The following is a 27,047-nucleotide window of genomic DNA, read 5'->3' as shown; positions in this document are numbered from 1 at the left end:
CCAGGCCTCCTTCTCCTCTTTTCCTGATATCACCGAAGAGGAAACCGCCCATCTTCTCTCCTCCTCAAAATGCACCACCTGTTCCTCAGACCCCATCCCCACCAACTTACTTACCACCATCTCTCCTACTATCACCCCCCCATCTGTCATATCCTCAACCCCTCTCTCTCCACCGCAACTGTCCCTGACACCTTCAAGCATGCTGTTGTCACACCTCTCCTCAAAAAACCTTCACTTGACCCTACCTGTCCCTCCAACTACCGCCCCATCTCCCTCCTACCCTTCCTCTCCAAAATGCTTGAACGTGCCGTTCACAGCCGTTGCATTGATTTTCTCGCCTCTCATACCATCCTCGATCCGCTTCAATCTGGCTTTCGCCCACTTCACTCAACAGAAACGGCACTATCCAAAGTCTGTAATGACCTGTTCCTCGCCAAATCCAAAGGTCATTACTCCATCCTCATTCTCCTTGACCTATCCGCCGCTTTTGACACTGTCAATCACAACTTACTTCTTGACACACTGTCCTCTTTTGGATTCCAGGGCTCTGTCCTCTCCTGGTTCTCGTCTTATCTCTCCCATTGTACCTTCAGAGTTGTTATGATTCTGCCGGTTTGGCTGAGGGGGAGGGGGGACGTCTCTTCTGATTGGCTGCCAGGAGTTGTGCTGACGTCAGGGGATAGTACTTTAGCCTGCAGCTGAAGAGTTTCTCTGCTTTTGCGTTACTTATTTGGTGGTAACAGGAAAGCCTGATAGGTTTCTCTCAGAACGTGCTCTAGGTTCTGACAGGGATCTGTGTTGATTTAGAGTATTCTTTTCCTTCCCTCTGGGTTAGCTGCTGCTGTGTTTGTGTGTGTGTGCTAGCTCTGTAATCAGGGTCAGCTGCTCGTTTGTTTAGTGGGGGCTGGGCATTGCTCAGCCTCCAGGGCTCTGGGCTGAGTGAGAGCGTTCTCCTTTGTTTGTTTGTTTTAAAGATTTCTCTTCCCAGTGTCCCGGCCTGCTGGCTCAGTGAGTTTAACCCTTTGTGTACTGTGTGTATTGTATTCCTGCCTCTGCCTATGTGTTTGTTTGGATGGGCCTCACTCCCTCTGATTGTTTGTTGATTTATGGCACTCTCTCTCTGCTGGCTCTACAAGCTTAACCCTTTGTGTTCTGGGTGCCTCTGTCTACAGTGGGGTTGAGGCAAAGGCTTTCTGCCTTCCTTTTGTGTTTGGTTCCTCTGGTTTCTGCCTGGGGCTCCTACCCTGGTGGGGGGGGGGGGGGGTTGCTGTGTTAGTTTCCCTGTCCTGCGCTAGTCCCCTGCATGGGCGTGGCCCGCTCTGGTCCTTTGTTTCCCCCTCTGCCCTATTGCTAGTTTTCAGCGCTTGTCTGGCCTCTTGGGGCCCTCTGGGTTCTTTCACCCCTCCCTGTGTGTGATTGGGTTCCAGTTCAGCCGTGAGGCTCGCATGAGTGGCTCTGTCTGCGTGGGTTCCGGTTCGGCCGCGAGGCCCGCCTGTATGCCTATTTCCCTTCTTCCTGAGGGACTGTGGGGAGGGGTAGCTTAGGGGGTATTGTGTAGCTGGGGTGTGCGGTGGTGGGTCGGTCTCCCCTTGGCCTGGGTCGGCGCCCTGCTGGCCTCGGCCAGGGCCCAAGGGCTCACGACCAACCCAACGGATTACAAGAGTACATTCTCATGGTTCTTCCTCCACCCCTATCCCGCTCTCTGTTGGAGTCCCTCAGGGTTCTGTCCTTGGACCCCTTCTTTTCTCTATCTACACCTCTTCCCTGGGCTCCCTGATCTCGTCTCATGGCTTCCAGTATCATCTTTATGCTGACGACACCCAGCTTTATCTCTCCACACCTGACATCACTGCGGAAACCCAGGCCAAAGTATCGGCCTGCTTATCCAACATTGCTGCCTGGATGTCCAACCGCCACCTAAAACTGAACATGGCCAAGACCGAACTTCTTGTCTTCCCACCCAAACCCACTTCTCCTCTACCTCCACTCTCTATTTCGGTTGATAACACCCTCATCGTCCCCGTCTCATCTGCCCGCAACCTCGGTGTCATCTTCGACTCCTCCCTCTCCTTCTCTGCGCATATCCAGCAGATAGCCAAGACCTGTCGTTTCTTCCTCTATAACATTAGCAAAATCCGCCCTTTCCTCTCTGAGCACACCACCTGTACTCTCATCCACTCTCGCCTTGACTACTGCAACCTACTCCTCACTGGTCTCCCACTTAACCACCTATCCCCCCTTCAGTCCGTTCAGAACTCTGCTGCACGTCTTATCTTCCGCCCGAACCAATACACTCATATCACCCCTCTCCTCAAGTCACTCCATTGGCTTCCGATCAGGTACCGCATTCAATTCAAGCTTCTGCTACTAACCTACAAATGTACTCGATCTGCAGCCCCTCCTTACCTCTCAACCCTCATCTCCCCTTACGTTCCTACCCGTAACCTCCGCTCTCAAGACAAATCCCTCCTTTCAGTACCCTTCTCCACCACCGCCAACTCCAGGCTCCGCCCTTTCTGCCTTGCCTCACCCCACGCATGGAACAAACTCCCCGAGCCCATACGCCAGGCCCCCTCCCTGCCCATCTTCAAATCTCTGCTTAAAGCCCACCTCTTCAATGTCGCTTTCGGCAACTAACCTCTACACCTCTACCCAGGAAAGCTAGACTGCCCCAACTTGACATTTCGTTCTTTAGATTGTAAGCTCCTTTGAGCAGGGACCGTCCTTCTTTGTTTATTTGTACAGCACTGCGTAACCCTAGTAGCGCTCTAGAAATGTTAAGTAGTAGTAGTAGTAGTTGGTGGATGAGCACAACTACACATTAGTCTGGACTGGTTCTGGCAAGGACTTAAAGGACGTGGTTTTTCAAATGATCTTTCTTGGTCTTGCAAAAGTAATCAGGCACTCATATTAAGTGTAATAATGTTAATCCTTTTTGGTTAGATATCTGGTCTAAAATTCTTTCCATTTTGAAGTTTAACGCGTCATTATCTTTCAAACATATCATATGGAAAGCAGTTTCCTTAGAAAGTTCTCTATCAGATGAAGATGTATCTTTATTTAATTTTTTAATCTCAGTGGCACTGAAATTAATTATTCAATACTGGAAAGACAATTTGAAACTCTCCATTTACATATGCATTATTATTTACAAAATATGAAAGCATTATCATACACAAATCATATTTAAACTATAAACATAATTGCAAATAGATCAAATTAGATGAATATCTTACCAATAATTCAACATGAATAATTCCATTCAATTTTTCTACTTAGCATTGATCATAACGTTGTTCTGTTTTGTTATGTGTTACAAAATGTATACTTGCTACCTATATTTCTAGAAATATTCCTGATCAATATTTTTGATTATTTTTGTTCTCTTTATATTATGTAATTATGTTCTTATCTCATAACATTAAATAAAGATTACAAATGAAAAAAATATACTGGGCCCACCTATTATTTGGAACATATTTATTTATTTATTGCATTTGTATCCCACATTTTCCCACCATATGTAGGGTCAAAGTGGCTTACATATTGCTAAAAGTGCTTACAAAAAATGTGTTTTGATGATGTTTGGTGTATGATACAGATGTACAATGATTGCCTAGGTTAGATTAGTATACTGAGCTTGGGATTTTTTAGGTTTTTCCTGAATTGTAAGTAGTTTTCGGTGAGTTTTATGTCTTTCGGTACTGAGTTCCAAAGCTGTGTGCCTACAAATGAGAAGATGGCAGCATAAGATGATTTGTATTATTATTATTTGTATTAGTATATATGGGTAACTCTAGCATTAGCACATGCTAAAAATGCTAGCGTGCCTACAGCGCAGCTTAGTAAACAGGGCCCATAGGTTTTATTACTGGCCCTTAGTTACTAAGGTGCAGTAAGGTAACATAAAATAACATAACATTTGTATTCTGCTAATATAAAAACGTTCTAAGCGGATTACAATAGTACAATGAACTAAAACATCTGTAGGAATTAAATATAAAGAAAAAAAACAGAAAATAAATTAGACTATTGTTTCTAACACAAGCTTTAAAAATAAAAATGTATTCACTGATCTCAGAAAGGTATAATAATTGGAAATGAGTTGTAAATCCCTAGGTAAAACCTTCAATATTTTTACAGCTTGACAGGCAAGAGAAATTTGAACTAATCTTAAGGATTTCTTCTCTTTGAATGAAGGAAATGAAAAAAAAAAAGGAATGATTACAACTCCTACGCTCCCTAACGGTTTTATGAAGACAAAATATAGTGGTAAAATGTCTATAAAATACTGAGTGGAGTGGAATGGGTAGATGTGAATTGCTTGTTTTCTCTTTCAAAAAAATACTAGGACTAGGGGGCACGCACTGAAGCTGCTAACATAGTTAACATAGAAGAGACGGCAGATAAAGACCTGAACAGTCCATCCAGTCTGCCCAACAGTCACATTCATTATCAATCTAAGATTAAGTCAACATTAAGACAAATCAGAAAAAATATTTCACTCAACGTGTAATTAAACTCTGGAATTCATTACCAGAGAATGTGGTAAAAGCAGTTAGGCTTAGCAGGGTTTAAAAAAAAGGTTTGGATAATTTCCTAAAACGGAAGTCCATAAGCCATTATTGAGGTGGAGTTGGGAAAGTCCATTACGTATTTCTGAGATAGGCAGCATAAAATCTGTTCTACTGTTCTGGGATCTTGCCAGGTGCTTATGACCTGGATTGGCCACTGTTGGAAACAAGATACTGGGCTTGATGGACCTTTGGTCTGTCCCAGTATGGCAATGCTTATGTTCTGTAACAGGTTGTCTACAATTAGGTGTCGGGGGGGGGGGGGGGGGGGGGGGGTGACGGCATGGTAGGAGCCTATTCTGTAAAAGAAAGGAAGTGCTTACTTTCCTCTGTAGAATACTAGTGTAAACAGGTATACACATGTATATATACGCTTAATTGCAAATGCCTAAGCGCTGGATATCCACATAGCATATAGTATTCTGTACGTTAAAGGGGATACTATAAAGAGCACTCAGATTTGCACACCCATATTTGGGTGTGATCCTGAGATGCACGCACAACTAAAATAGATAAGCCAATTAACATCAATAATTGGGCACTAAATCAATTACTGGTGTTACTGGCACCAATTTAGATTTATGCGAGCATCTTGCTACATCCTATCCCTATAAAACTGCATGCCCAAATCCCAAGGCGGGCACCCAAAAGGGAGAGTAGTCAAAGGAGGGGCATGGGCAGATCAGGGGCATTTCAGAAATCTATATGCAGTGTCACTGAATACAGAGGATGTGTATCCAAATTGGGCACCAGGAATTACACCTGGTTTCAGCAGGTAGTCCTGATGGGTGTAAGAATCAGTTGCACCGCTATTTTATAAAGGACAATCAACCTGGAGCGACTTTTATTGAAGAGCACTGAGCGCCATTTACTGCTGGTGCTATACACTTAAGCTTGAGCCCTACCCTGCTTGACACATATGTATCCCCTCTTGCAAATCTGAACTATGTAAATTATCGGGTATTTGCAGAATTTTGGCACTTATGCAGATATGTGCAAAATATGTGCATAAATTGCATTATTCTAAACATTTACATACATGGACAGACAAATGTGAGTGCTTATGTGACAGAATAGCCACTTTCGTGTGTGCTAACCGCTGCATTAACATCTAAAGTAGTTTAGTAATAGACCCAAAGTTGGGCAACAGAACAGCTTAGTTGAAAGGCAGTATAATTAACCAGTGGCTTCTTATCTGATATTTTTTTAGGTATTAAGGGGGCCCTTTTACTAAAGGGCATTAAGCTCTAATGTGCGGTTAGTGCAAGAGAAAAGGCTTTCTGTAAAACATCAAAGCGTTTTGTTGTAATTTTTCTGTTTTTGCGTTCTAAGCACACACTATTTAAAAAAAAAATATATATCTCTCTATATAAAAGGCAACACCAACGTTCTATGAAGCCTCCAGCCGGAAGTGTGAAGGGGGCGAGATATCCGGTTTCCCTATGAGTGTCTGCCCCGCCCTCTCTGTAACACAGTCAGTGAAGGAAAACAGCACAGCACGAAATCAAATCGCTGGCTCTGTAACAGTGAAGGACTCAGATGGGGGAGGGGAGAGAGGCCAGAGGGCAGGGACACACACACTCCCACATGCACACAGAAGAAAACATTGCTAGCCCCCGTTTCATTTGCATCAGAAACGGGGATTTTTTACTAGTATATATATATATTTTTAGATGGGGCATGTCATGGGCAAAGACTGGGTGATCCTGAGCTAACCAACTAGTGTGTTCTGATTAGCATGGGTTAACCAGATAACATAGTTAATGTGGGAGCATCTAGCACCACCTACGTAGGAGGCAGTAAGTGATCCCATGTTAACGCCAGAAGGTAGTAGTGTGCGCTAATGGCTACATTATGACCTACATAAAAATGTGTTTTAAAAATACTAAAAAATGTTGCATTGAATCTGGGCTTAGTGTAGGGAAATTCCCATGTTAAAATGCACTAAGCGTGTTTTAGTAAAAGGGCCCCTTAATGCAGAAAACTGTGAACAAAATGGATCCCATTGTTTATAACACTTGTGTGTTTCCTGGTGTTTCTAAAGAGTTTAGTTTCGCTTATTTTTCATTTATATACCGCCTTTCCTTCTCCAAAGGGACATCACCTTGTAATGATGGAGGGTGTTTCAGTGACTCAGAGGGCTATGCTCTAGGGCCACCCATAATAGACAGGCCTCTGCAGAGACCCCAGTTGAAGAGTGCCCCAAACCTGCGGGAGTCGATATGGTATTTGAGGCAGAAGTGCTGTGAGTCAGCTCCTGTGTTCGCGTCTGTTTTAAGCCATTTTCTCCCTGTTTGTGCTGGTTACAATGGGGAAGAGAGGTCAGATATGTACCTACCCCTAAGGTGCCGTAAGGACTTTTGGAGGGATTTTGCCCAAGTGTCTTGGTGATGGGGGCATCATACTTATATGCCATGCATAATTTTAATGGTGGATTTATTTCTTGAACCTAAGCAATTGTTGGGATTTTTGGTGGCTTGGGAGGGTGGTCTGACTACGATGGTAGTTCCCTTTGGTTAGTACATAATCTGGCTGTCAACTGTATAGGATTCCTCTGCCTTGTTGTTGAGTTTTATTTCATTTTCTATATTTATATTTCCTGATTCACTCCAGCAATATTGTGGACTAATGAATGATGTTTATTTCCTCTATTAAGTGGGTTTTCTGTATCTCTGTCTTTTTCTGGTTTCTTTTTCAACTATATGCTTGAATGTTATGTTGAAATTCTAAAATAAAATATATATACCGCCTTTCATAAAATCAAAGCAGTTTACAAATAAAATCAATTTAAAAATAAGGAGAAAGGAATAAGAATGCCAACTAAAAAGAGATAGATGTAAATTTTATTAATTTTATCACGGATTTTTAAAAAATATTCCGGCAGATATTAAAAACAATTTATCTAGCCTTCTGCAATGTTTAGATGCCATAGCTGAGTGGCTAGATAAGAATGGTCTGGTATTGAACTGAGAAAAAACTGCTGCATGCTGGTTTTCAGGCATCACCTTTAGTCAGCTGCTTCTTTCTTTCTGGGGTTCTTTTAGAAAGGAGTGGTAGGAATATATGGGCATCTCTAGCATTTAGCGCACACTAAAAACACTAGAGCACTTTTGTAAAAGGCCCACACTGTTTGATACCATTCATAGGCGGTCGGTGGCCCAACTGTTTGGGGAGGCTAGAGGGGGCAGGGTTAGGGGTAGAGCTTACATCCATAATTGACTGATAACACAGAAAAAAAATAAGTAAAAATAAAATAGTCACAATTAATACCTTTAATATTCAAGATTAAAAGTGACCATAAAGTAGAAGCTTTATCCTTCCCATCTGGACTTCCTTCTCACAGTCGACAGGTTTAAGTCATTCTTCTGGAATACTAATTATAGGCAAAATTGTGTTACAAGATTGATCCTTACCTTATCTTTATGTTTTAAGAAGGGATATCCCACTTTACACGTAATATTGTGATTCAGTTCACAACTGTCCTTCTGTCTATCCTGATAGCGAGAAAATTTGCAATTATTATTAAAACCTGGAAAGACAACCTGGCAACAGTTGTTCAAGTTTTTTTCTTTTTTTCAAGAAAGCAGCACTGTATGCTAAGAATCATACATATTTGTATGGATCGATATTCAGTGAGAGTGAGATTAGTGCTTGCTGACCAGGACCTGACTTGATAGTGAGTGGCACAAAACCATATCGTGCTCTGAATATCATATCTGACCACCTCAGTGCTACTTGGGCTGTGCCAGAAGGCCAGGGACGGGTCAAAGTTAGAACTGGAAGTTATTCGAGCACTGCCTATACTCAGCACTGGTGCCCGGAAAATTATCCAGGCAAATTGGACTGGTTAAAAGATTGTCTAAACTTGCCCGGATAGCTATCTGGGAACTACCTACGAATATTGGCTATACCTGGATAACTTCTGGCTGCTGTAAATGACCCACATATTGTGCACTGGCATCCAGGTATGGCTTGGCATTGAATATCCATGTCTAAATCAGTCCAAGCACATCAGTATGTTTTAAAACGCTGACCGCTGCAGTCTGAATATTGACTAAAGTTTTAATGGCAGGAAATCACAAAAGCAGCACTTAAAGAAAAGCAGTTCTTCAAATGAACAAACTCGTTTGTCTGTCTTTGGTTCTATTTCGTTCATAACTTCAGCTTAAAAAAAGAATAATAATAAAGTTAAGATGATTTATTTACCTCTATTCCAGCAAAAATGACATTAGAAGAATAATGCACTGTGGCTCTGGCATTATATGCACTCTCTTTCTTATTCTCAATAATCAGTGTCACGTTAAATTTATCATTGTTTGACTTTATAATGAATGGTGATGAACTGTAAAAAAAAAAAAAAAAAAAAGGAAATGTATTACTCTTTTCAGAAGAGTATAAATGTTATGCTATGTATATGTTAACAGAACAATCAGTTCTACATTTTAAATACATGCAGATAAAATAACATTTCTTCATTGTCTACCAAATTTTTTGCCAATTTTATCAATCTTTTTACTACTTTCATCCAAAACAAAAATCATAGTTCCATCAAACTGAAACTGAATCATTCATTCCCAGGTCATCTTTTAAATATACACACAGTCCCATTTAACAAAGAACATTGAGATCAAAACTGAGACATCGAGGTTGGGACGTGCTCAAATCCCTTTACATTTTACAAAAGACTGCTGAATGTGGACACTTTTGTAAAACACTCAGAAGAATGTGCAGGACTGAATGTTTATTTCCTGGGTAGAACTAGCAGAGAAATCACTGCTCTGCGGACAGCACACAAGTGGTCAAAAGAAGCAGATCACATATCAAGATGGTGTAAAATATTTATTCAACATTGGAGATCTCACACGATAAAGTGCCCAACGTGGACGTTTTGCCCAATGAGTTAAATCAGGGGCAAAGGAAACCAACTAATCGCATAAAAGCTCTGGTATAATCAAATAAGCCAGCAAAACTTTAAAACTGCATACAGATGACAGCATCCACTTAAAACAAGCAGATTCTGCTTTAGGCGCAAACACTTACACCATGCCAAAGGCTGGTATAAATGTTGTGACTGTTAGCAGTTAGGCATGTAATTCTAAGTATTCTATAACCTGCACGTCAAACTCCTGGGCATGCCCCTCCCACTTTCATGGCTTCTAGAATAGCGACTAATGGCAGTTGCTTCTTTATGGCATTAAACACCTTGCCCCCTAGTCCTTGTATTTTGGCCACTGTTGGAAACAGTATGGCAGCACTTATGTTTCTTAAGGTACCCAGTACACGTCTCACCATTACCCCCTTATATTGTATGGGGAGCCCTCCAAAACAAACCAAAAACCTACTGTTCCCAACTGTACACCAGTACAATAGCCCTCATGTCAGGTGTCACCTATATGTCGGTAAGGTAGAGTTTTGTTCGGTTTTAGAGGGCTTACAATTTCCACAAGTGTAACGTGTGGGAGATGGGTCAGGGGACTCTTCTCTACAATACACTGCACTGACCAAGGACCTGCCTGCTGCTCTAATAGGGCTGGCTATAACATCTGAAGCTGTCATAGAGGCTGGTATGTACTACATCTTTAGGGGGTGTGAGGGGGGCCAGGCCTTAATCTCTCCAGTGGTCATTTGGTCATTCAGGACACCTTTTGTGCCTTAGTTGTGACTGAAACAGTTCTAGACCAAACTGTCTAATTTTCAGCCTCTGATGTTTCTTGCTTTGTTCTATTATGACAGAAAAATGTCCAAGTTTTGGGTATGCCCAAATTCCACCCCTAACACGCCCCCTTGTGATTTGGATGCACTGTGTATGAACTGCATAGGAAACAGTCTTAAAAGTATGTTTTCAAAATAGTGATTTAGACGTTTTAGCAAAAAAAAAAAAAAAAAAAAATCCATCTGCCACTTTGTGCTGCTTTTTGGATGTTTTTCTCTTTTGAAAATGAGCCCCCTGGAAGTGTATTTTCACAGTACTTGGACTTACAAAGTCATGTGGAGGGGCATTTTCGAAAGAAACGTCTAAGTCTGAATTTGGACATTTTACAAAGATGTCCAAATTCCGAACCGGGAAGACGGTCATTTTCGAAAAAGATGGCCGTCCATCTTTTGTGGTCGAAAATACCATGGACGTCCTGTGATTTGGATGTTTTGCGATTTGGACAACTTTGATTTTCAGCCATTTTCGGAAAAAAAAAAGTCCAAGTATAAAACGTCCAAAGTGAAGCCATTGGGACATGGGAGGAGACAGCATTTTTAGTAGACTGGTCGCTCTGACATCCCAGGACAGCAATCGGGCACCCTAGGGGGCACTGCAGTGGACTTCATAAAAAGCTCCCAGGTACACATCTCACCACTGCTCCCTTACCTTGTGTGCTGAGCGCCCTGAAACCCCCAAAACCCCACTACTCCTAACTGTACACCACTACCATAGCCCTTACAGGTGAAGGGGGCACCTAAATGTGGGTACAGTGGGTTTCTGGCGAGTTTTGGAGGGCTCACAGTTTCCTCCACAAGTGGGGGTATGGGCCTGGTCCACCTGTCTCAAGTGCACTGCACCTACTACTAAACTACTCCAGGGACCTGCATATGACATCTGAGGCCGGCAAGTAATGTTCTTCATCATAATTTTTAGGGTTGGGAGGGGGTTAGTGACCACTGGGGGAGTAAGGGGAGGTAATCCATGATTCGCTCCAGTGGTCATCTGGTCATTTCGGCCACCTTTTTGTGCCTTATTCGTAAGAAAAACAGATCTAGCTCAAAACATCGAAGTTTTAGTGCTGGACGTCTTTGCTGTGTTCCATTATGGCTCAAAGACGCAAAGTATTAGAATGCCGAAGTCCCGCCCTGAACATGCCCCTGATTTGGACGTCCTTCTGATGGACTTCGGAGAAAGATGTCCAAAATGAGGTTTCAATTATACCAATTTGGACATGTTTGTGAGATGGATGTCCAAATGTGATTTTGTTGCTTTTTGGACATCCAACTCTTTCGAAAATGAGCCTCATAGTAACCTATGAAACTTTGTAAGTCTAAGTGCTTGAAAATGAGCCCCAGGCCCTCTCAAAATTTCACAGTTGACATTTACGGCTGTTGCTAGGCACGCATACAGTGGTGGAAATAAGTATTTGATCCCTTGCTGATTTTGTAAGTTTGCCCACTGACAAAGACATGAGCAGCCCATAATTGAAGGGTAGGTTATTGGTAACAGTGAGAGATAGCACATCACAAATTAAATCCGGAAAATCACATTGTGGAAAGTATATGAATTTATTTGCATTCTGCAGAGGGAAATAAGTATTTGATCCCCCACCAACCAGTAAGAGATCTGGCCCCTACAGACCAGGTAGATGCTCCAAATCAACTCGTTACCTGCATGACAGACAGCTGTCGGCAATGGTCACCTGTATGAAAGACACCTGTCCACAGACTCAGTGAATCAGTCAGACTCTAACCTCTACAAAATGGCCAAGAGCAAGGAGCTGTCTAAGGATGTCAGGGACAAGATCATACACCTGCACAAGGCTGGAATGGGCTACAAAACCATCAGTAAGACGCTGGGCGAGAAGGAGACAACTGTTGGTGCCATAGTAAGAAAATGGAAGAAGTACAAAATGACTGTCAATCGACAAAGATCTGGGGCTCCACGCAAAATCTCACCTCGTGGGGTATCCTTGATCATGAGGAAGGTTAGAAATCCGCCTACAACTACAAGGGGGGAACTTGTCAATGATCTCAAGGCAGCTGGGATCACTGTCACCACGAAAACCATTGGTAACACATTACGACATAACGGATTGCAATCCTGCAGTGCCCGCAAGGTCCCCCTGCTCCGGAAGGCACATGTGACGGCCCGTCTGAAGTTTGCCAGTGAACACCTGGATGATGCCGAGAGTGATTGGGAGAAGGTGCTGTGGTCAGATGAGACAAAAATTGAGCTCTTTGGCATGAACTCAACTCGCCGTGTTTGGAGGAAGAGAAATGCTGCCTATGACCCAAAGAACACCGTCCCCACTGTCAAGCATGGAGGTGGAAATGTTATGTTTTGGGGGTGTTTCTCTGCTAAGGGCACAGGACTACTTCACCGCATCAATGGGAGAATGGATGGGGCCATGTACCGTACAATTCTGAGTGACAACCTCCTTCCCTCCGCCAGGGCCTTAAAAATGGGTCGTGGCTGGGTCTTCCAGCACGACAATGACCCAAAACATACAGCCAAGGCAACAAAGGAGTGGCTCAGGAAGAAGCACATTAGGGTCATGGAGTGGCCTAGCCAGTCACCAGACCTTAATCCCATTGAAAACTTATGGAGGGAGCTGAAGCTGCGAGTTGCCAAGCGACAGCCCAGAACTCTTAATGATTTAGAGATGATCTGCAAAGAGGAGTGGACCAAAATTCCTCCTGACATGTGTGCAAACCTCATCATCAACTACAGAAGACGTCTGACCGCTGTGCTTGCCAACAAGGGTTTTGCCACCAAGTATTAGGTCTTGTTTGCCAGAGGGATTAAATACTTATTTCCCTCTGCAGAATGCAAATAAATTCATATACTTTCCACAATGTGATTTTCCGGATTTAATTTGTGATGTGCTATCTCTCACTGTTACCAATAACCTACCCTTCAATTATGGGCTGCTCATGTCTTTGTCAGTGGGCAAACTTACAAAATCAGCAAGGGATCAAATACTTATTTCCACCACTGTAAGTATTACCCTGCTACTTGTATGTATCTGAAAGAGTGATTGAGGGGGCATTGGAAACACCAGAGAGTAAGTACAACTGCAAAAATCTACAAGTTTTAAGTCTTAGTTTATTTATTAAGGAAAAAGTCACATAATCCAAAGGTTTTAGAGTTTGCAGTTTTTTAAAATGCTACTTACATGCATAAATGCTGACACTTATGCACAGGAATGTAGCCACAGGAAGAACCCCTGCCAGACTGCACAACTGCATAACCTGATGGGGACTCCCAAGCCCCACCATCTGAAGAAAAGCTGGAGACCTGCTGAGGTCACAACTATACTAAAGTAGTGCTGACCACAGCTCAAGCTTCTATCATGGCACTGCAAGCAGGTTCTGTGCTAACAGGAGCACATCCCGATGTTGATCACATGCTATCGCATCAGCAATGCTAGTCCACCAACTCTCAATGTGCTCGTGGTGCTGTGATACAGGATAGAGCTGCTACCTGCACTTCTGTAATGTACTCACAACTGCACCAATACTCCAGCTCTCTTCAGATGGCAGGCTCGGAGACATCCTCTAGCTATGGATGACAGGGGAATGGGGGGGCAGGGATAAGTAGGGGACAGAAGTTGGGGGAGGGTTGAGACCCACCCATGTTAATTTTACTTCCATTCCCAACAAAAAAAAAAATGTGCTACTGCTTACACGTGCAAATTGCAAAATTCACCACTTACATATGCTAAGTGCCAGTATTTACACTGCATCCTGAAGTGATTTATTTATTCTTTTTAATATATTTCTTAGTAAAATGACTGTTCTTGATGGCACCAAATGTAAGTGCTCTTCCTGCAGACTTGGCTATCCTTTATCCTACCTAGGGAACCTATGCAAGATCAAGCTTTTTGTTTACTAGATGGATTTTGAGTAGTACACTGTAGCCCCCATGTAAGAGAACTTGATGTAACACAGAATCGCTTATAATGCAGCCAAGGACTAGACTTCATTTTTTTAATTTCTTATAAAGTGGTCATAAATCTTGGATCCCAACATCCATCCACATTACTACTACTACTACTATTTAGCATTTCTATAGCGCTACAAAGCATACGCAGCGCTGCACAAACATAGAAGAAAGACAGTCCCTGCTCAAAGAGCTTACAATCTAATAGAAAAAAAATAATAATAAAGTAAGCAAATCAAATCAATTAATGTGAACGGGAAGGAAGAGAGGAGGGTAGGTGGAGGCGAGTGGTTACAAGTGGTTACGAGTCAAAAGCAATGTTAAAGAGGTGGGCTTTCAGTCTAGATTTAAAGGTGGCCAAGGATGGGGCAAGACGTAGGGGCTCAGGAAGTTTATTCCAGGCGTAGGGTGCAGCGAGACAAAAGGCGCAAAGTCTGGAGTTGGCAGTAGTGGAGAAGGGAACAGATAAGAAGGATTTATCCATGGAGCGGAGTGCACGGGAAGGGGTGTAGGGATGGACGAGTGTGGAGAGATACTGGGGAGGAGCAGAGTGAGTACATTTATAGGTTAGTAGAAGAAGTTTGAACAGGATGCGAAAACGGATAGGGAGCCAGTGAAGGGTCTTGAGGAGAGGGGTAGTATGAGTAAAGCGACCCTGGCGGAAGATGAGACGGGCAGCAGAGTTTTGAACCGACTGGAGAGGGGAGAGGTGACTAAGTGGGAGGCCAGCAAGAAGCAGATTGCAGTAGTCTAAACGAGAGGTGACAAGGGTGTGGATGAGGGTTTTGGTAGAGTGCTCGGAAAGAAAGGGGCGGATTTTACGGATGTTGTAAAGAAAGAAACGACAGGTCTTGGCAATCTGCTGGATGTGAGCAGAGAAGGAGAGAGAAGAGTCAAAGATGACCCCAAGGTTTCGAGCTGAGGAGACAGGGAGAATGAGAAAGCCATCAACAGAAATAGAAAACGGGGGGAGCGGGGAGGTGGGTTTGGGGGGGAAAATGAGAAGCTCGGTTTTGGTCATATTTAATTTCAGGTGGCATTGAGACATCCAGACAGCAATGTCAGACAAGCACGCTGAAACTTTGGTTTGGATGCAAGGTGAGATATCAGGGGTAGAAAGGTAGATTTGGGAGTCATCAGCATAGAGATGGTAGGAAAAGCCATGAGATGAGATTAATGAACCAAGGGAAGAAGTGTAGATAGAAAAGAGGAGGGGACCAAGAACAGAACCCTGAGGTACGCCGACAGGCAGAGGGATAGAAGTAGAAGAGGATCCACCAGAGTGAACACTAAAGGTGTGGAGGGAGAGGTAGGAAGAGAACCAGGAAAGGACAGAGCCCTGGAATCCAAGTGAGGACAGGGTATCGAGAAGTATGCTGTGATCAACAGTGTCAAAAGCAGCGGAAAGATCAAGAAGAATGAGGATGGAATATTGACCTCTGGATTTAGCCAGTAATAGGTCATTGGAGACTTTAGTAAGCGCAGTTTCGGTTGAGTGGAGAGGGCGAAAACCAGATTGTAGTGAGTCAAGAATAGCATGTGAGGAGAGAAAATCAAGGCAGCGGTGGTAAACAGCACGCTCAAGTAATTTGGAGAGAAAAGGAAGGAGGGAGATGGGTCGGTAATTAGAGGGACAAGTAGGGTCGAGTGAAGGCTTCTTAAGGAGAGGTGTGATCACAGCATGTTTAAAGGCAGCAGGGACTAAAGTTTGCATACACAATTTAACCCAACAAGCAAATTAGCACCGATAATTGAGATTTACACACTGGTCCAAAAAAGGGGCTGAGCCATGGGCAGATCAGGGGTGTTCCTTTAATTTATGCGTGTTGTCATAGAATAAAGGGGATCCATGCCTAATTTAGGAGTAGGGTTTTACACCAAGGTTTTGTTGGTGTAAATGGTCGTGTCTAAATGTAGTCATAGTTCCCAGGGCAAAGCGCTACATTTTTCTGACACCAATTTTTTTAGGCACCATTTTAAAAAATGTAGTCCTTTATGAAACCTACAGTGTATATCAAAATGGTTTATAGCAACAGAACAGATATAAACAATTAGAGCTTAGAATCATAGAAACCCAGTTAGAGTTACAACCATTGAAAGCAAAAGAAAAGGAGGATAGCTGAAGTTTCACATTGCTGTAGCCTGAAATATTTTATGTTCCTCACTGCAGCAACTCAAAGACCATAGACTCCACATCTTCTGAAAGCAGCTAAAAATGGCACCCATCCTGATCAAATAACCACAGCCTGAAACCTTCTGATCCTTCCAAAAATAAAGTTAGTGCCTCTCTGAACCCACCATCCACCCCCAATCCCATTTAAAATAGAGTCACCATGAGTTGTCAATTCACCCACACCCTGACCAGCTAACTGGATAATTTTTGTTTATTTATTTATTACAATAAGTTTGATTATACTGCCTTAAACAGGTAGATTTAAGAGGTGTACAATAAAAACACAATTAGGAACAAAAAAAGAAAATAACTACAATAATTTGACAGGAAAGCATTCACATTCATTCACAAGCTACAAGATAGGAAGAGGAAAATAAAGGGGGAGGGATGGCAGGAAAGGTACAGGAGATATACTGCAGGGAATAGTAAAGAAGAAGGATGGGAAAAAACTGATCCTATAGCAGCAGCAAGACACCCTATGTAGTATCAAAGGCCTGGCAGAATATACAAGTCTTTATGGCTGGTTTGAATTTCTTAAATGAAGTTTCGGCTCTAATTTCGTGAGGGAGCGAATTCCAGTGAAATAGAGCAGCAAAACAGAATGCACAATGTCTTGTGGTTTCGAGGGTGGCCTGTTTAAGGTTAGGAAGGACTAATTGATAGTCATTCAGGGATCAAAGTAAATGCATATGTGAATAGGGAATAGTAAGATTGGTTAAGTAGAGTGGAAGACCAACCCGAAATGCTTTAAAGGTTACGGTTAGAAGTTTTTATGGATAATTCTTTGGTTAATCAGAAGCCAATGGCATTTCTGGAATATAGAGGAAACATGATCAAATTTCTTAGCAAAATAGAGTAGTCTCACAGCGGTGTTTTGTAAGGTCTGTAGTCGCTTAAGCACATAATGTAGAGAGCTGAGATAGATGATGTTACAGTAATCCAGTCTGGAAATTAATAAGGACAACATGAGGGAATGAAATGCACTGTGCTCAAACAATCTCCTAATTAGTCTCAACTGCCTGAATATAAAGTAACCAGTTTTAAAAACATTAGAGATCTGTGGTAAAAATGACAGGTGGGAATCTAGAATTACACCTAAATACTGAAAAGAGGTGACTGGAATGATAAAGGTCTCAAGCAGATTTAGGGTTTCAGTTGGACTAGGACTACCTCCTATAAACCAGCAAGCTACTGTAGGTTGTCCCCACCAACCAAGAGCAAGAGTGATTCCCAGTTGCTCCTGCAGCTACCACTTACTGCAAGGAAGGAAGTGACTGGGGATTACTTCTGTCTTCCAGATGTCAGAGGGGCACTATTTTGTTTTAAATATATTACAGAGTTGTAGGAGGCCTTTTTTTTTTTTGCCAAGCTGACTCCTGGGGAAGTTTCAATCAATAATCCACAATGTTAATTTTAACCCAAGCAGTCTTATTCATTCTGCATAATAAGCTGCTTTACACGCATTTGCATGTTTCACAGCTCATTGTTATTTAATCTACATTGAGGTAAAAACAAATCCTTAGGAAAACTGCATTTGTAATTTTCACATGAAGGGTTGTCAAAGTAATACCAATAAAAAAAATAAAAAAAGAATCCAGAAGGATCCAGAAAACTATAGTGAGCTGGACATCAATGCCAGGTAAAGACCATTCTGAAAAATAAATTACTAAATGCATGGTAAGCTGAATTGTAGAAAAAGCATTAGTGTTATTTGAATGTTCTAATTCTGTGCGTATTACACATTTTGTTAATATTATGCTGGCATCGTATTATCTTTATTTATTATTCAGTGCTGTTAAATGTGTATAGTTTTGATCCTGTTTCATGGCAGTCTTATTATTAGGTTTCAATTTGCTGTTTTCAAGTTCATTTAAGGCAGTTAATGAATCCCAATAAATAAATACAATACATACACAGTACATATATACAAGGTTTAAAGGGTCAAAGCCAACATGGATCTGGTAGAGTGACATTTCGCTGTACTAATCTTTTAGATTATGTTTTGAGATGTTAATAAAGGTGTGGCTATGGTTGAGCAGGCTGGCAGTATCTGGAGTAAACGTGTGGGTAAAGGTGGGCAGGTTGGCAGAGTGCATCTGGGTTTTCAGAAGGCATATGATAAAGTCCCTCATGACAGGCCCCTGAGAAAATTAAAAAGTCATGGGATGGGAGGCATTTCTTTTCATTATGTAGGCTTTCACTGCTTAGAGCATTACCTGTCCCCAGTTATACTTGTATTTGTGTGCAGTACCAGATCCGTAATACATTTCTTCTTGTTTCCACAATCCTTTGTAAAAGGAATCTACAAAAACAAAACTGAAATAATTATATAGTCCCTTCTCCAAGACAGTTTATATGGTGCTCACCTAAATCCAAACCATTCAGAAAGACAGCCCCAGCTGCTTGTATTTGCACCAGGGTATCTGAGACAGAGGCTGAATTAGATGTTTGGTTTCTTGAAAGAGGCCAAGATTTCAGCTTTGAATTAGACTTTGCTCTTCTATAGACCACAAAACAATTTTTCAGTTTGCTGGCAGGGATTAAGAAAAGATTGTCTTTGCCACGACTTTCAATCAAGAAAAAGATTCAAACTGTGGAATTAGAAGAATCAATAGCACTGTCTTGATGTGGTCTGATTTCATTAGTCTTCCCTTATGCAAATTCCTGAAAAATCTTTAACAGTCCATATTCAGCCAACATGAGTCGGCATTTCTTTTAAACGTTAACTAGCTGCTTGTTAACCAGTTAGTGGTCTGAATATCACCGCTAACCAGTTAAGCACTGCCCTGCCGAAGCTTCAGCAATGGACCACCCCAGTATTAACCAAACAGTGCAGGAGCAACTAGTGCTGAAATTCAGCTGCACTGTCTGGTTAAGTGACACTGTATATCAGCTGATAGGTAGGCACAAGTGATTTAACCAGGCAGGAGGCTCTCCTACACAGTTAAATTGCTTTGAACATTGAATGGCTGATCATCATCTGAGTATGGTCAGTAGGTGTTGTGCGTATCAGCTCCTTTGGTTGAAAAGAAACAGGCTGTAGGAGATAAGATACTGGCAATCCATGGCATTAAAGATCACCTGCTTAAAGCTGAGCACTGACACTTGGTCTCAGTTTCATTAAAATTAAAAAATCCTTATCCTAGTCTTCAAGGGGCAGAACGCTCATTCCACTGCTTACCTAGCACCTTACATTCCATCATGCACTCTTCGCAGTCTGCCTTACTCTATCTCCCTCCATCCACATATATGCAGCTTGACTTCACCAGGGACACTGCCTTCTACCTAGGCCCTCAGCTATAGAACCCCCCTCCTTGTTCTCAAAATTCAAGAAAGAAGTGAAAATCTGGTTATTTCAATTAACCTTCAACTAATACTCCTCTTCTTATTATTTACCTCTTCATGACTATTGATTTTATATCTAAGATTACTTGTAGGCCTGTTTTTCAAAGCAAAATCAGAATTTCTAGGTTCCAATTTCTAAATGATTTTTTTTACTGTGATTTATTAATGCCATTAAAAGCTTTTGTCCAAATTACTTAAAACTCTATACACACACACATATATATTATATTATAACATTATAACCAAGAGAATTTCATCTTCGATATTAATAAAAAACAAATGTAACCCTGGTCTATCCCCACAGTCTAGGTTACTGGCTAAATTCCTCAGGTCAGGTACCCAGCATTAGGATCCATAAAACAGGTTCAGTTCCAGTGAGCAAGGCATAGGCCAAGGCCGAAGAAAATATCTGGTAGGCCGAAGGGTTTTCTCACCCTGGGGTGTGCAAGAGTCCTCTTTCAAATAATGACCAGCAGTCTCAATATGTAAATGTCAAACATTTCCTCTACTGGATCAACTCAAACCAAATAACAGTTCATGAAACAACCCTCATAATTTCAGTTTAACAGCATAAGAGGCCAAAGTCACATCCTGTTAGTATATAATATAAGCCTGGCCCATCCTGGATTAGGGATCCTCTGGGCAACTGGCAAAAGTCCTGCTGGGAGTGGGGCTCCTCCATGTTTATTTCCCTCCCGCCTAGGGTATCCCTTTTCACCAGGCACTGCTTCCTTCTCATGGCTCCCCGTACCAGAGAACTGACCATAGACCTCCTCTGCCCCTTGGCAGAGGTTTCATCAGCCAGTCACACCAAAGTTCACTTGCTCAGTTCCAGGACTCCCCCTCAGTACTCAGGGACTTGGCAGGAGTTGGGCAATCACAGACCTCTCTCCACAAACAGTCCTTTTTTATTTAATATCTCACCCCACATCCTGAGATTGGACTCCCCCCCTCCCCCCACCTGGCCAGCTGTTCCAGCATCATAGTGACCCCCAAGAGATCTTCCCACCTGCTGCCCGGCAGCAGAGGCATTATACTGGGAAGGAGGGCACACAGATGCTAATGATCAATACCTTACAGTTTTATCAACAAAAAGCTAAATTCCAAACAAGAATTACCTACTTACATATTCATGTATTGAATTTGGTAAGTCGCTATCAAGAACAGGACCATTTTCTGGATCAGAAAAATTAAATTCCACTGACACCTTCACAGAATCCAGAAAATCTGGCTTCTCCTGGAAATAACAAAGAATATCAAGATTAAGACCATTTTCACTAACACTGACTCATTATATTACTTGGGGGTCCTATTACTAAGCTGCAGTAAAAACTGGCCCTAGCATGCCCTTACACGAGTCTTTCCTGTGAGTTAAGGCAATTTTTACCAAAGCCGTAAATGATCAATTTTCAAATTTTTTTTATTAATGGTCATTAGCCAATGACCAGTTTAAAAAATGACCACATGGGCATTTACCTGCCACTCATTTTGTAGGTGCTAACAGCTTACAATGTATTCCTGCACTAACCAGTTAGAACATGCTAATGTAGATGTGCTATTTAGTACAGAACACTCCCTCATTAAAAAAAAAATGTAGCGAGTGGTTAAGCGCACACATATTTGGCTGTTACCGAGGGATACTTGAGTGAATTCCATGGTATGCCATTTTATGTTGCATGTTAGTGTCCATTTACAGCTGCGGTAAAAATGGCCTTAGTGCACTGGAAACACCCATGCAAGGGTGCGCTAAGGCCTCTTTTGCCACAGTTTAGTAAAATGATCCCTAGATAACTAAATAAAACATCCTTTGTAAAATGGAGAATAAAACATTGATATTCCAGCCCAGCCAAACCACTCTCTCTCCATACTCTAAAAAAAATTCCCTTGCAATCCACACATGCAAATAATTAATAAAATCACTATTTGCATGTGTAGACAACCTACATATTTAAAATCTGTTGTTTTCATGCAGTTATGCTTCTAAAAAGAGAGCCTTGATATGCATGAAGGGCTCAAGTCAGTAAAGGGCAATAAACCTTTGGTGCCAAAAATTTGGGAGTTCAGCACCAATTCTATAACAGCAATACTGCATGCAGTTGCCGTTATAGAATATTAGTGTAAGTCTGCATTTTGGTGCCTAACTCTAGGACTGAGCACCTATGCCGTGCGAATGACTGGTGTAAATGCTCGTGCCCAAATTGCCTGGCACATCCCTGATCCAACTCACATCTACACCCCTTTCGAGTTGCACACCATAGATATTAGGTTCTAAGGTTATAGAATTTTATTTATTTATTTGTTACATTTGTATCCCACATTTTCCCACCTATTTGTAGGCTCAAAGTGGCATACATAGTACCGGAGAAGCTTTGCAGGCTCCGGTGTGAAAAAATACAGGGTGATGTTATGATAAGATCAAGTTCATATGGCACAACCACATTAGGGAATCGGAGAACGGAAGAGTTGTGTTATGTCCATTACGTGCTTTAGTTTGGTTGTGTTGCAGAGATTAGGTGTAGAGGCTATTTACATGCGTAACTACAAATTAGTGCTAATTATTGGTACCTCATGTCAATTCAGCACCAATTAGCTAATTTAGTTATGCACATAATGACCCCTGCACACCTAGTTTTTAGTTGTCTTTATAGAATTTGAGGGAAAACCACACTGCAGGTTACATAGATGAACTTAACGCCACCTATGGAGATGGCATTAACTGTTCTCCATTATCTGATGCATTAACAGCTAACATGTGGTACTGTACCGAGTTTTGAGTGTAAGGTGCTGTCCCTGCCCAATCCCCATCCTGTTTCCTTTCCATGCTGTGTTATTCATGGAGGGAAAACAGGGTGGGGACTGATGTACACCAACTCGATGTTCCCTCTAAGCAGAGTATGTGAGCGACTGATTGCTCATACATTTTTGGAGCGTCATTCACAGATTTGACATGGTTGTCCATGAAATGCTTTTTTATGCTACATAGAAAAATGCATTGCAAATACTGGCGCTCAAAACAATTTGCACACACCAGGCCACTCCTTAAAGGAGATACCGCACCAACCCCCAGGTTCTGTAAATGGTGTCCACATTTGGGTGCAGATCTCAGATCTGCGCACAAACTAATCAGTTAACAAGCTGTTAAATATTGACATTAATTGTCACTAATTAAGATTTGTACGTGGATCTACCAGCAGGCAATTCTATAATACAACATGCCTAAAGGGTCTCACATGCAACTATAAAGGGGGCATCACCATGGGTGGGTCAAGGCCATTCCAAAACTTTAGGTGGGGTGTTACAGAACAGGGTCATTTGCGCACCCAACTGCCATTAGTTCAGCATGAGGATTTATACCAGATTTCAGCAGGCAAACTCTCGCACTCAAAGTTGAGCAAGGGAATTGGTGCTTAGCACTACTGTATATAGCACGCATGGCACGGATTACCCTTTATAGAATATGTATTTGGTGAGGCTCTTTCCAGCGCCTTACTTTAGGCACCATTTACTGAATCTGGCCCCACGAGTCATAACATAAGAACATAAGCATTGCCGTACTGGGACAGATCGAAGGTCTATCAAGCCCAGCACCCTGTTTCCAACAGTGACCAATCCAGGTTAAAGTACCTGGCAAAATCCCAGAACAGTACAATACATCTTATGCTGCTTATCCTAGAAATAGCAAAAACAAAAAAACTGTATGGCTTGACTTACTCCTATTATAATATAGGCTACTACAATAAATAGAAAGAGGAGAAAGTCTTTCAGAATATTTGCAATTAGTGTACAGGTGGAGTCTCATATATTTATTTGCACGAATATTCACATCACTCCCTTGGTGACTCTATTAACGTGCACAGATTTAATCATTGACTGAAACCACCTCCACCCTAAAGTTGCAATTCATTAAACTTAACATACTAAAAAGTGCAAATATATGTAAATATGTGCAAAAAGACACTTAACTTGCGGAGCATATAAACTCCCTTATTCAGATTGAAGTGTGTAGAAGCCCCCGCTACTACACACTTCAATCTGAATAAGGGAGTTTATATGCTCCGCAAGTTAAGTGTCTTTTTGCACATATTTACATATATTTGCACTTTTTAGTATGTTAAGTTTAATGAATTGCAACTTTAGGGTGGAGGTGGTTTCAGTCAATGATTAAATCTGTGCACGTTAATAGAGTCACCAAGGGAGTGATGTGAATATTCGTGCAAATAAATATATGAGACTCCACCTGTACACTAATTGCAAATATTCTGAAAGACTTTCTCCTCTTTCTATTTATTGTAGTATCCTAGAAATAAGCAGTGGATTTTCCCTAAGTCCATCTACATTACCTGTTAACGCAGGCTTGCACTAACAGTGTATGCTATTTCCTGTGATAAATAACAGGGTTTAGTGAAACGCAGTGTAATAGCAGTGATTCCTACATTCTGTCCTCAAGAACCCTCCTGTCTTCCAAAAATCTGATTTTTAGTGAAACAGAATAGACATATTAAACCAGTTCTTATCCTACACGTGCAGAAGTATTTCATCAATGCTCCTTGCGAATAGCCTGAAAACCAGTCTTGAGGACTGGATTTTGAATCACTATGCCCTAGGATTCGGAGCCATGCAGTCCTGCTGACATGTCTGCTTGTCTGCATGTCTGCTTGATGCTAGTTGGCGTATTTTTTGCAATGATTATCTTCCTTCTCTATTAAGATAGATACAATGCAACAGACAAAGCAGTTAAAAAGTAGCTATTATATATGATTTACTTGCCAACATGTAGAGGCCGTATTCAATGCAATTGGAACCTTTGATAGTTATATTATTTTGTATCTTCCTTTCTTGAGTTCCATTAAAAAAACTTCGAGACAGCTGTCTGTGTGAATCTAAAGTAACTCTGTACTGTATGCCTAAAGGATTAAAGAGACAATTAGAATACTGACAACACAGCAAATATACTGACTGAATAAGATCCTTCTTTGGTATCTGGTGCCTCAGACTGCAGACCATGAAAATTTAATGACGACTACTATTTGCTGGCCAAAGTATCATTTAAAAAACACTAACTATGACAAGAAAGCTGTTAACCATTCACCAGAAAAGAGTTGCAGAAATATCAATTTGAGGAACAATATCTTGTTCAGTCAAACCTTTGGATAACATAGTGTGGTAGCCGTATTAGTCCACTTTTAAAGGTAATAAATAGAAATAAAACAGAAATTATTGGACTAACAATACAGATCTGAAGAAGGTATTGTCTTTGAAACCTAATCAAAAATGTATTCCAGTCAATGGGCAGATTTAACCCTGGATATTAAATGCCTTTTATTAGTAGGACCCCCCCCCCCCCCATAAGGTGCCCTCTGCTTCTACAACCCCCCTCTCCCCCATGACCCCAATTCCCTTTTCCCTTTTCCCTCCCACCACACATGTATTTAAGAGCTGAATGAGACTACCCTGCTAATCCCCACCTGGGCCTACTTGTAAATACCTGGTGGTCCAGTGGGGTTGTATGGACAGGAATGATGCACACTACTTCCTAGTATCACAAGGCTTCTGCTAGAGGTCACGGTAGCCATTTTATACTGGCTGAGCATCACTCCTGCCCAATGGAACCCTACTGGACCATCAGATATTTACAAGTAGGCTGGGGGGGGGGGGGGGCTCAATGGGCCTTGAAATACATGAGGGGTGGGAGGGAAGAGGGATTGGGGTCATGGGAGAAGGAGGGGGCGGCAGAACAACTAGTGCCGCAACCCGGAAGCTAACTAGGCACCGGCCAATATTCAGCCTTTTTGCTGTCCTAACTTTACCTTACCGCTTACTAGTTAGCGGCCTGAATATGGCCACTAACCAGTTAGGTCCTGGCTCCTCCCATGCTCCGCCAAAGCTCTGCTCCAGCACTAATTGAACAGTGCAGGGGTGGTCTGTGGTGATATTCTGTGGCACTGTCCAGTTAAGTGCCACTGAATATCACCACTTAGGTGGTCAGATACAAATTAACTGGGCAGGAGCCTCTCTTGCCCGGTTAAATTGCTTTGAATATTAGGTCCATTAAGTCCAATAAAAAAGGTATCTCCTTTTCTTTATTCTTTTTTCAGTCTGTTTTATTTCTATTTGAATCTAACACATCGCCTTATACTCAAATTATATCACTGATTTGATGTTGATGCTCTCAAACCTAAGATACTGTACAGCTAATTCTGGAGAGCAAACCAGGACCATAATTATCATGCACAGAGTCAACAGACACAAGCAGCACAATGAGGCTCATTTTCAAAGCACATAGACTTACAAAGTTATGGATGTTATTATGGAACTTTGTAAATCTATGTGGTTTCAAAATGTTGACATTAATTAGATTTGATTAACCGCCCCTCATAAATCACAGCAGAGCGGTGTCACAGCTCTCAGTGTCAAAAAGGCAAGCTGCACAGAACTGCAATGTTCTATAGAATTTTGCCATTTTATTCAGGAGTCCTTTTATCAAGCTGTGGTAAAAGGGGGCCTGCATGTTTTTGATGAATGCTGAGCCCCCCTTTTACCGCAACAGGTAAAAGGATGTCTTTTTTTTTTTTTTTTAATGGCTGTGCGGCAAGTGAACCACTTGCTGAGCGGCCATTTTTGGGGGAGGGTACACTTGGTGGTAAGGGCTCCCGCGCTAATCTGGCAGTAACTGGGCAACATGAAGTGGTGCATGCTGGGGGTGGGAACTACCACTGGGCTGCTGCGGTAGCCCAGGGGTAGTTCTGAATTAGCAAGAAGTAAGCCTGCATTGGGCTTACCACTGCTTCATAAAAGACCCCCCCCCCCCAAGTGTGAACTCCCATCAGAACAGCAGAAGGGAATATTCTTCAAAAGATTAATAATTTCCATAAAACCTAAAAGTGTACTGACATTTTTCTATAGTCAATCTCAGTCTGAAAAACGCAGTTAAAACCATAAATGAATGACATATCATCAGACAGTCGCTCAGATAAGTAGGACCAAACTAACTGGTGTGACGGACAATTCTATAACTGGCCACACATAGTTATGTGCGACTTGCATGGCTAAGTGCACAGAATAGTGGCACTATTCTACCTGGTAGTGTACAAGTGCTTTAGTGCACATCTGCAATAGTGTATATGCATGAGCAGAGGGGCATGGGTGTGTCTCCAATTTACACACATAACTCACATAATACTAAAAGCTACATGGGTAAAACTGAACACTTAGGCATCCCTATTTAAGGCAGCCATTGACCTTAAATGACCACCCCTAACTTTAGACACGCCAATGCCAACTTATGCTAGTAGTCTGTAATGGTATCCTGGCCCAC

The 27,047-nt window shown here is 41.9% G+C and overlaps 1 protein-coding gene across 1 annotated transcript in view; it reads right to left on the bottom strand.

The window, feature by feature from the left end:
• ITGA1 (integrin subunit alpha 1) overlaps positions 1-27,047 on the bottom strand; it is a 409,880-nt gene that overhangs the window by 49,053 nt on the left and 333,780 nt on the right. Inside the window, 5 exon segments of the mRNA XM_030193116.1 lie at positions 7,988-8,068; positions 8,781-8,916; positions 18,604-18,689; positions 20,859-20,969; positions 24,500-24,636. Of these exon segments, the coding sequence (XP_030048976.1) occupies positions 7,988-8,068; positions 8,781-8,916; positions 18,604-18,689; positions 20,859-20,969; positions 24,500-24,636 (551 nt within the window).

The sequence above is a fragment of the Microcaecilia unicolor genome, chromosome 2 (genome assembly GCF_901765095.1).
Source record: "Microcaecilia unicolor chromosome 2, aMicUni1.1, whole genome shotgun sequence".
In the NCBI taxonomy this organism is placed as follows: Eukaryota; Metazoa; Chordata; class Amphibia; order Gymnophiona; family Siphonopidae; genus Microcaecilia; species Microcaecilia unicolor.
Note: the sequence above shows the minus strand (reverse complement) of the source record. Positions and strands in the feature narration are given on the sequence as shown.